At 45.0% G+C, this 12,500-nt stretch overlaps 1 protein-coding gene across 1 annotated transcript in view; it reads right to left on the bottom strand.

Annotated features, from left to right (window-relative positions):
• The window catches only part of LOC129844190 (voltage-dependent T-type calcium channel subunit alpha-1H-like), a 105,515-nt gene that overhangs the window by 86,453 nt on the left and 6,562 nt on the right, over positions 1-12,500 (bottom strand). Inside the window, exon 3 of the mRNA XM_055912613.1 lies at positions 2,916-3,047. Coding sequence (XP_055768588.1) covers positions 2,916-3,047 — 132 coding nt within the window. The remainder of the gene's footprint in view (positions 1-2,915; positions 3,048-12,500) is intronic.

Raw genomic sequence — 12,500 nt, 5'->3', positions numbered from 1 at the left:
TGAGAGGTGAGGGCGGAGAGGTGAGGGGTGAGAGGTGAGGGGTGAGAGGTGAGGGGTGAGAGGTTATAGGTGAGGGATGAGAGGTTATAGGTGAGGGGTGAGAGGTGAGGGCTGAGAGGTGAGGGCTGAGAGGTGAGGGGTGAGAGGTTATAGGTGAGGGATGAGAGGTTATAGGTGAGGGGTGAGAGGTGAGGGCTGAGAGGTTAAAGGTGAGAGGTGAGGGGTGAGAGGTTATAGGTGAGGGCTGAGAGGTTACAGGTGAGGGCTGAGAGGTGAGAGGTGAGGGCTGAGAGGTGAGAGGTGAGGGCTGAGAGGTGAGAGGTGAGGGCTGAGAGGTGAGAGGTGAGAGGTGAGGGGTGAGAGGTGAGAGGTGAGGGCTGAGAGGTGAGAGGTGAGGGCTGAGAGGTGAGAGGTGAGAGGTGAGGGGTGAGAGGTGAAAGGTGAGGGCTGAGAGGTTACAGGTGAGGGCTGAGAGGTGAGAGGTGAGGGCTGAGAGGTGAGGGGTGAGAGGTGAGAGGTGAGAGGTGAGAGGTGAGGGCTGAGAGGTGAGGGCTGAGAGGTGAGGGGTGAGAGGTGAGAGGTGAGGGCTGAGGGGTGAGGGCTGAGGGGTGAGGGGTGAGAGGTGAGGGCTGAGGGGTGAGAGGTGAGGGGTGAGAGGTGAGGGCTGAGGGCTGAGGGGTGAGGGGTGAGAGGTGAGGGCTGAGAGGTGAGAGGTGAGGGCTGAGAGGTGAGGGCTGAGAGGTGAGAGGTGAGGGGTGAGAGGTGAGGGCTGAGGGGTGAGGGGTGAGAGGTGAGGGCTGAGAGGTGAGGGCTGAGAGGTGAGGGGTTCAAGGTGAGGGCTGAGGGGTGAGAAGTGAGAGGTGAGAGTTGAGGGCTGAGAGGTGAGAGGTGAGGGCTGAGAGGTGAGGGGTGAGGGGTGAGAGGTGAGAGGTGAGAGGTGAGGGGTGAGGGCTGAGAGGTGAGAGGTGAGGGCTGAAAGGTGAGGGCTGAGGGGTGAGAGGTGAGAGGTGAGAGGTGAGGGGTGAGGGCTGAGAGGTGAGAGGTGAGGGCTGAGAGGTGAGGGCTGAGAGGTTACAGGTGAGGGCTGAGAGGTGAGGAGTGAGGGGTGAGGGGTTATATGTGAGAGGTTATAGGTGAGGGCTGAGAGGTGAGAGGTGAGGGCTGAGAGGTGAGGGCTGAGGGGTGAGAGGTGAGGGCTGAGAGGTGAGGGGTTCAAGGTGAGGGCTGAGAGGTGAGAGGTGAGGGCTGAGGGCTGAGAGGTGAGAGGTGAGGGCTGAGAGGTGAGGGGTGAGAGGTGAGGGCTGAGAGGTGAGAGGTGAGGGCTGAGAGGCGAGAGGTGAGGGATGAGAGGTGAGAGGTGAGGGCTGAGAGGTGAGAGGTGAGAGGTGAGGGCTGAGAGGTGAGGGCTGAGAGGTGAGGGCTGAGAGGTGAGGGGTGAGAGGTGAGAGGTGAGGGCTGAGGGGTGAGGGCTGAGGGGTGAGGGGTGAGAGGTGAGGGCTGAGGGGTGAGAGGTGAGGGGTGAGAGGTGAGGGCTGAGGGCTGAGGGGTGAGGGGTGAGAGGTGAGGGCTGAGAGGTGAGAGGTGAGGGCTGAGAGGTGAGGGCTGAGAGGTGAGAGGTGAGGGGTGAGAGGTGAGGGCTGAGGGGTGAGGGGTGAGAGGTGAGGGCTGAGAGGTGAGGGGTTCAAGGTGAGGGCTGAGGGGTGAGAAGTGAGAGGTGAGAGTTGAGGGCTGAGAGGTGAGAGGTGAGGGCTGAGAGGTGAGGGGTGAGAGGTGAGAGGTGAGAGGTGAGGGGTGAGGGCTGAGAGGTGAGAGGTGAGGGCTGAGAGGTGAGGGCTGAGGGGTGAGAGGTGAGAGGTGAGGGGTGAGGGCTGAGAGGTGAGAGGTGAGGGCTGAGAGGTGAGGGCTGAGAGGTTACAGGTGAGGGCTGAGAGGTGAGGAGTGAGGGGTGAGAGGTTATATGTGAGAGGTTATAGGTGAGGGCTGAGAGGTGAGAGGTGAGGGCTGAGAGGTGAGGGCTGAGGGGTGAGAGGTGAGGGCTGAGAGGTGAGGGGTTCAAGGTGAGGGCTGAGAGGTGAGAGGTGAGGGCTGAGGGCTGAGAGGTGAGAGGTGAGGGCTGAGAGGTGAGGGGTGAGAGGTGAGGGCTGAGAGGTGAGAGGTGAGGGCTGAGAGGCGAGAGGTGAGGGATGAGAGGTGAGAGGTGAGGGCTGAGAGGTGAGAGGTGAGAGGTGAGGGCTGAGAGGTGAGAGGTGAGAGGTGAGGGCTGAGAGGTGAGGGGTGAGAGGTGAGGGCTGAGAGGTGAGAGGTGAGGGCTGAGAGGTGAGGGGTGAGAGGTGAGGGGTGAGAGGTTATAGGTGAGGGATGAGAGGTTATAGGTGAGGGGTGAGAGGTGAGGGCTGAGAGGTGAGGGCTGAGACATGAGAGGTTATAGGTGAGAGGTGAGGGGTGAGAGGTTATAGGTGAGGGATGAGAGGTTATAGGTGAGGGGTGAGAGGTGAGGGCTGAGAGGTTATAGGTGAGAGGTGAGGGGTGAGAGGTTATAGGTGAGGGCTGAGAGGTGAGAGGTGAGGGATGAGAGGTGAGAGCTGAGAGGTGAGGGGTGAGAGGTGAGGGGTGAGAGGTGAGGGGTGAGAGGTGAGGGGTGAGAGGTTATAGGTGAGGGATGAGAGGTTATAGGTGAGGGGTGAGAGGTGAGGGCTGAGAGGTGAGGCCTGAGAGGTGAGGGATGAGAGGTTATAGGTGAGAGGTGAGGGGTGAGAGGTTATAGGTGAGGGATGAGAAGTTATAGGTGAGGGGTGAGAGGTGAGGGCTGAGAGGTTATAGGTGAGGGCTGAGAGGTTATAAGTGAGGGCTGAGAGGTGAGAGGTGAGGGCTGAGAGGTGAGGGCTGAGAGGCGACAGGTTCAACGTGGTACAGACCTGTAGTATGAGGCACCACTCGGCCTGACAGGTGACGTCTTCACAGGGTTGGTACAACCCCAGAGTCACACAGTTCAGGAGAATCACGATCATGGAGACGTGCTCAAACCACGTGGAGACCTGGGTTAAGGACTACACACTGAGACATGGCCTACTGAATACAGACAGTACAGGAGAATCACTACCATGGAGAGACCTGGGTTAAGGACTACACACTGAGACATGGCCTACTGAATACAGACAGTACAGGAGAATCACTACCATGTAGAGACCTGGGTTAAGGACTACACACTGAGATATGGCCTACTGAATACAGACAGTACAGGAGAATCACTACCATGGAGACCTGGGGGACTACACACTGAGACATGGCCTACTGAATACAGACAGTACAGGAGAATCACTACCATGTAGAGACCTGGGATAAGGACTACACACTGAGACATGGCCTACTGAATACAGACAGTACAGGAGAATCACTACCATGTAGAGACCTGGGGGACTACACACTGAGACATGGCCTACTGAATACAGACAGTACAGGAGAATCACTACCATGTAGAGACCTGGGTTAAGGACTACTCACTGAGACATGGCCTACTGAATACAGACAGTACAGGAGAATCACTACCATGTAGAGACCTGGGTTAAGGACTACACACTGAGACATGGCCTACTGAATACAGACAGTACAGGAGAATCACTACCATGGAGACCTGGGGGACTACACACTGAGACATGGCCTACTGAATACAGACAGTACAGGAGAATCACTACCATGTAGAGACCTGGGGGACTACACACTGAGACATGGCCTACTGAATACAGACAGTACAGGAGAATCACTACCATGTAGAGACCTGGGATAAGGACTACACACTGAGACATGGCCTACTGAATACAGACAGTACAGGAGAATCACTACCATGTAGAGACCTGGGTTAAGGACTACACACTGAGACATGGCCTACTGAATACAGACAGTACAGGAGAATCACCATGTAGAGACCTGGGTTAAGGACTACACACTGAGACATGGCCTACTGAATACAGACAGTACAGGAGAATCACTACCATGGAGAGACCTGGGATAAGGACTACACACTGAGACATGGCCTACTGAATACAGACAGTACAGGAGAATCACTACCATGGAGAGACCTGGAGGACTACACACTGAGACATGGCCTACTGAATACAGACAGTACAGGAGAATCACTACCATGTAGAGACCTGGTTAAGGACTACACACTGAGACATGGCCTACTGAATACAGACAGTACAGGAGAATCACTACCATGTAGAGACCTGGGGGACTACACACTGAGACATGGCCTACTGAATACAGACAGTACAGGAGAATCACTACCATGTAGAGACCTGGGTTAAGGACTACACACTGAGACATGGCCTACTGAATACAGACAGTACAGGAGAATCACTACCATGTAGAGACCTGGGTTAAGGACTACACACTGAGACATGGCCTACTGAATACAGACAGTACAGGAGAATCACTACCATGTAGACCTGGGATAAGGACTACACACTGAGACATGGCCTACTGAATACAGACAGTACAGGAGAATCACTACCATGGAGACCTGGGGGACTACACACTGAGACATGGCCTACTGAATACAGACAGTACAGGAGAATCACTACCATGTAGACCTGGGGGACTACACACTGAGACATGGCCTACTGAATACAGACAGTACAGGAGAATCACTACCATGTAGAGACCTGGGATAAGGACTACACACTGAGACATGGCCTACTGAATACAGACAGTACAGGAGAATCACTACCATGGAGACCTGGGTTAAGGACTACACACTGAGACATGGCCTACTGAATACAGACAGTACAGGAGAATCACTACCATGGAGACCTGGGATAAGGACTACACACTGAGACATGGCCTACTGAATACAGACAGTACAGGAGAATCACTACCATGTAGAGACCTGGGGGACTACACACTGAGACATGGCCTACTGAATACAGACAGTACAGGAGAATCACCATGTAGAGACCTGGGGGACTACACACTGAGACATGGCCTACTGAATACAGACAGTACAGGAGAATCACTACCATGTAGAGACCTGGGATAAGGACTACACACTGAGACATGGCCTACTGAATACAGACAGTACAGGAGAATCACTACCATGTAGAGACCTGGGTTAAGGACTACACACTGAGACATGGCCTACTGAATACAGACAGTACAGGAGAATCACTACCATGTAGAGACCTGGGTTAAGGACTACACACTGAGACATGGCCTACTGAATACAGACAGTACAGGAGAATCACTACCATGTAGAGACCTGGGTTAAGGACTACACACTGAGACATGGCCTACTGAATACAGACAGTACAGGAGAATCACTACCATGTAGAGACCTGGGTTAAGGACTACACACTGAGACATGGCCTACTGAATACAGACAGTACAGGAGAATCACTACCATGGAGACCTGGGGAACTACACACTGAGACATGGCCTACTGAATACAGACAGTACAGGAGAATCACTACCATGGAGACCTGGGTTAAGGACTACACACTGAGACATGGCCTACTGAATACAGACAGTACAGGAGAATCACTACCATGGAGACCTGGGGGACTACACACTGAGACATGGCCTACTGAATACAGACAGTACAGGAGAATCACTACCATGTAGAGACCTGGGTTAAGGACTACACACTGAGACATGGCCTACTGAATACAGACAGTACAGGAGAATCACTACCATGGAGACCTGGGATAAGGACTACACACTGAGACATGGCCTACTGAATACAGACAGTACAGGAGAATCACTACCATGGAGACCTGGGTTAAGGACTACACACTGAGACATGGCCTACTGAATACAGACAGTACAGGAGAATCACTACCATGTAGAGACCTGGGTTAAGGACTACACACTGAGACATGGCCTACTGAATACAGACAGTACAGGAGAATCACTACCATGTAGAGACCTGGGATAAGGACTACACACTGAGACATGGCCTACTGAATACAGACAGTACAGGAGAATCACTACCATGTAGAGACCTGGGTTAAGGACTACACACTGAGACATGGCCTACTGAATACAGACAGTACAGGAGAATCACTACCATGTAGAGACCTGGGTTAAGGACTACACACTGAGACATGGCCTACTGAATACAGACAGTACAGGAGAATCACTACCATGCAGAGACCTGGGGGACTACACACTGAGACATGGCCTACTGAATACAGACAGTACAGGAGAATCACTACCATGTAGACCTGGGGGACTACACACTGAGACATGGCCTACTGAATACAGACAGTACAGGAGAATCACTACCATGGAGAGACCTGGGTTAAGGACTACACACTGAGACATGGCCTACTGAATACAGACAGTACAGGAGCATCACTACCATGGAGACCTGGGGGACTACACACTGAGACATGGCCTACTGAATACAGACAGTACAGGAGAATCACTACCATGTAGAGACCTGGGTTAAGGACTACACACTGAGACATGGCCTACTGAATACAGACAGTACAGGAGAATCACTACCATGTAGAGACCTGGGCTAAGGACTACACACTGAGACATGGCCTACTGAATACAGACAGTACAGGAGAATCACTACCATGTAGAGACCTGGGATAAGGACTACACACTGAGACATGGCCTACTGAATACAGACAGTACAGGAGAATCACTACCATGTAGAGACCTTGGACTACACACTGAGACATGGCCTACTGAATACAGACAGTACAGGAGAATCACTACCATGTAGAGACCTGGGATAAGGACTACACACTGAGACATGGCCTACTGAATACAGACAGTACAGGAGAATCACTACCATGCAGAGAACTGGGATAAGGACTACACACTGAGACATGGCCTACTGAATACAGACAGTACAGGAGAATCACTACCATGGAGAGACCTGGGTTAAGGACTACACACTGAGACATGGCCTACTGAATACAGACAGTACAGGAGAATCACTACCATGTAGAGACCTGGGTTAAGGACTACACACTGAGACATGGCCTACTGAATACAGACAGTACAGGAGAATCACTACCATGTAGAGACCTGGGTTAAGGACTACACACTGAGACATGGTCTACTGAATACAGACAGTACAGGAGAATCACTAGAGAATCAATAGAGGAGGGCCAGTAAACCCATTTACCTACCTCTTACCTGTGACTGTAGTCACGATACTACACTGCCTCTTACCTGTGACTGTATTCATGATACAGCACTGCCTCTTACCTGTGACTGTATTCATGATATAACACTGCCTCTTATCTGTGACTGTATTCACGATACAGCACTGCCTCTTACCTGTGACTGTATTCATGATATTACACTGTCTCTTACCTGTGACTGTATTCATGATACAGCACTGCCTCTTACCTGTGACTGTATTCATGATATAACACTGCCTCTTACCTGTGACTGTATTCATGATATAACACTGCCTCTTATCTGTGACTGTATTCACGATACAGCACTGCCTCTTACCTGTGACTGTATTCATGATATTACACTGCCTCTTACCTGTGACTGTATTCATGATATTACACTGCCTCTTACCTGTGACTGTATTCACGATACAGCACTGCCTCTTATCTGTGACTGTATTCATGATATTACACTGCCTCTTACCTGTGACTGTAGTCATGATACAGCACTGCCTCTTATCTGTGACTGTATTCATGATGCAGCACTGCCTCTTACCTGTGACTGTATTCATGATGCAGCACTGCCTCTTACCTGTGACTGTATTCATGATACAGCACTGCCTCTTACCTGTGACTGTATTCATGATATTACACTGCCTCTTATCTGTGACTGTATTCATGATACAGCACTGCCTCTTACCTGTGACTGTATTCATGATATTACACTGCCTCTTATCTGTGACTGTATTCATGATACAGCACTGCCTCTTACCTGTGACTGTATTCATGATATTACACTGCCTCTTATCTGTGACTGTATTCATGATACAGCACTGCCTCTTACCTGTGACTGTATTCATGATATTACACTGCCTCTTATCTGTGACTGTATTCATGATACAGCACTGCCTCTTACCTGTGACTGTATTCATGATATTACACTGCCTCTTACCTGTGACTGTATTCATGATGCAGCACTGCCTCTTACCTGTGACTGTATTCATGATGCAGCACTGCCTCTTACATGTGACTGTATTCACGATACAGCACTGCCTCTTATCTGTGACTGTATTCATGATACAGCACTGCCTCTTACGTGTGACTGCATTCATGATATTACACTGCCTCTTATCTGTGACTGTATTCATGATACACCACTGCCTCCTACCTGTGACTGTATTCATGATATTACACTGCCTCTTATCTGTGACCGTATTCATGATACACCACTGCCTCTTACCTTTGACTGTATTCATGATACACCACTGCCTCTTACCTTTGACTGTATTCATGATACAACACTGCTTCTTACGCCTTATCGTTTTTATAAAACCGTCACCAACATATTCAAATAACAATGAATTGCATATTTTTATTAAAACGTTATTTTGATCAAATTAACTCCTAAAATGTGCTTCTTTCACCAGAAGATAAAGTCCAGACAAAAAAAATCTATTTATTAAGTTATTTTGGTCCTGTTACTTACAGACCCAGTCATTCATCATTATTATTATTTTATTACAGAGTTGCTATGGGCCCTCGTCGTCCGTTCAAAACAAAACGGTTGCTAAGCATGCTGGATAACATCAGCTAACTAAGTCATGTCAAACTTTGAACCTGGAATGAAAGTGAAACATTGTTTCCGAGGCAGGAGGACAGGCAGACAGCGAGGTTTATATTAACCCCCCCCCGCGCTGTACTAAAATGAAATGGAAGCAAGGGACGCTAGTAGAGATAAATACCAAAGATAATTCAGACAGAGACATTTTATTCTAGTAGAGAGAAATACCAGAGATAATTCAGACAGAGACATTCTATTCTAGAGGAGATAAATACAAGACATTACAATACAAGACTATAACACATTGTAACACACTATAACACATTGCAACACACTATAACACATTGTAACACACTATAACACATTGTAACACGCTATAACACGCTATAACACACTATAACACACTATAACACATTACAACACACTATAACACATTGTAACACATTACAACCCACTATAACACATTGTAACACGATATAACACACTATAACACATTGTAACATGCTATAACACACTATAACTCATTACAACCCACTATAACACAGTGTAACACGCTATAACACATTGCAACAAACTATAACACATTGTAACACGCTATAACACACTATAACACATTGTAACACACTATAACACATTGCAACAAACTATAACACATTGTAACACGCTATAACACACTATAACACATTGTAACACACTATAACACATTGCAACACACTATAACACATTGTAACACGCTATAACACACTATAACACATTGCAACACACTATAACACACTATAACACATTGTAACACACTATAACACAATATAACACACTATAACACATTGCAACACAATATAACACACTATAACACACTATAACACATTGTAACACACTATAACACACTATAACACATTGTAGCACACTATAACACATTGTAACACGCTATAACACACTATAACACATTGCAACACACTATAACACATTGTAACACACTATAACACATTGTAACACACTATAACACATTGTAACACACTATAACACACTATAACACATACACAAACAGGGCTCAGTGCTCATGTTTAATGCAAACACACGCACACACACACACACACACACACACACACACACACACACACACACACACACACACACACACACACACACACACACACACACACACACACACACACACACACACACACACAAACACACACACACACACACACACACACGTCTCCCATTATGTTTTTGCATAATAAAAGTCTCCCTTGTTCTTCATGAGTAGTACATGACCCGAGGGTGACAACACATACATTCTAAGTGATTTCAGAGGGTCTTTCTCCACACTGATTATTTTATACCGATCAATTCATACTGATCGTTTAATACTGATCAATTCATACTGGGTTTTATACCGATCAATACATACTGATCGCTTTATACCGATCAATTCATACTGTGTTTAATACCGATCAATTCATACTGATTGTTCAATACCGATCAATTCATACTGATTGGTTTATACCGATCAATTCATACAGATTGCTTTATACCGATCAATTCATACTGATTGTTTTATACCGATCAATTCATACTGATTGTTTTATACCGATCAATTCATACTGTGTTTTATACCGATCAATTCATACTGTGTTTTATACCGATCAATTCATACTGTGTTTTATACCGATCAATTCATACTGATTGTTTTATACCGATCAATTCATACTGTGTTTTATACCAATCAATTCATACTGGCTGTTTTATACCGATCAATTCATACTGATTGTTTTATACCGATCAATTCATACTGATTGTTTTATACCGATCAATTCATACTGTGTTTTATACCGATCAATTCATACTGATCGTTTTATACCGATCAATTCATACTGATCGTTTTATACCGATCAATTCATACTGATTGTTTTATACCGATCAATTCATACTGTGTTTTATACCAATCAATTCATACTGATTGTTTTATACCGATCAATTCATACTGTGTTTTATACCGATCAATTCATACTGATTGTTTTATACAGATCAATTCATACTGATTGTTTTATACCGATCAATTCATACTGACTGTTTTATACCGATCAATTCATACTGATTGTTTTATACCGATCAATTCATACTGACTGTTTTATACCGATCAATTCATACTGACTGTTTTATACCGATAAATTCATACTGATTGTTTTATACCGATCGCTTTATACCGATCAATTCATACTGATTGTTTTATACCGATCAATTCATACTGATTGTTTTATACCGATCAATACATACTAATTGGTTTATACCGATCAATTCATACTGTGTTTTATACCGATCAATTCATACTGTGTTTTATACCGATCAATTCATACTGATTGGTTTATACCGATCAATCCATACTGATTGTTTTATACCGATCAATCCATACGGATTGTTTTATACCGATCAATTCATACTGTGTTTTATACCGATCAATCCATACGGATTGTTTTATACCGATCAATTCATACTGATTGTTTTATTCCGATCAATTCCTACTGATTGTTTTATTCCGATCAATTCATACTGATTGTTTTATTCCGATCAATTCCTACTGATTGTTTTATACCGATCAATTCATACTGTGTTTTATACCGATCAATTCATACTGTGTTTTATACAGATCAATTCATACTGACTGTTTTATACCGATCAATTCATTCTGATCGTTTTATACCGATCAATTCATAATGTGTTTTATACCGATCAATTCATACTGATTGTTTTATACCGATAAATTCATACTGTGTTTTATACCAATCAATTCATACTGTGTTTTATACCGATCAATTCATACTGTGTTTTATACCGATCAATTCATACTGATTGGTTTATACCGATCAATTCATACTGATTGTTTTATACCGATCAATCCATACGGATTGTTTTATACCGATCAATTCATACTGTGTTTTATACCAATCAATTCATACTGATTGTTTTATACCGATCAATTCATACTGTGTTTTATACCGATCAATTCATACTGATTGTTTTATACAGATCAATTCATACTGATGGTTTTATACCGATCAATCCATACGGATTGTTTTATACCGATCAATTCATACTGTGTTTTATACCAATCAATTCATACCGATTGTTTTATACCGATCAATTCATACTGTGTTTTATACCGATCAATTCATACTGATTGTTTTATACAGATCAATTCATACTGATGGTTTTATACCGATCAATTCATACTGACTGTTTTATACCGATCAATTCATACTGTGTTTTATACCGATCAATTCATACTGTGTTTTATACCGATCAATTCATACTGATTGGTTTATACCGATCAATCCATACTGATTGTTTTATACCGATCAATCCATACGGATTGTTTTATACCGATCAATTCATACTGTGTTTTATACCGATCAATCCATACGGATTGTTTTATACCGATCAATTCATACTGATTGTTTTATTCCGATCAATTCCTACTGATTGTTTTATTCCGATCAATTCATACTGATTGTTTTATACCGATCAATTCATACTGTGTTTTATTCAGATCAATTCATACTGTGTTTTATACCGATCAATTCATACTGTGTTTTATACCGATCAATTCATACTGATTGTTTTCTACCGATCAATTCATACTGACTGTTTTATACCGATCAATACATACTGTGTTTAATACCGATCAATTCATACTGATTGTTTTATACCGATCAATTCATACTGACTGTTTTATACCGATCAATTCATACTGACTGTTTTATACCGATCAATTCATACTGATTGTTTAATACCGATCAATACATACT

The sequence above is a fragment of the Salvelinus fontinalis genome, unplaced genomic scaffold (assembly GCF_029448725.1).
Source record: "Salvelinus fontinalis isolate EN_2023a unplaced genomic scaffold, ASM2944872v1 scaffold_0192, whole genome shotgun sequence".
Taxonomy (NCBI): domain Eukaryota; kingdom Metazoa; phylum Chordata; class Actinopteri; order Salmoniformes; family Salmonidae; genus Salvelinus; species Salvelinus fontinalis.
The sequence above is the reverse complement of the archived record's forward strand: the minus strand, read 5'-3'. Positions and strand labels throughout refer to the sequence as shown.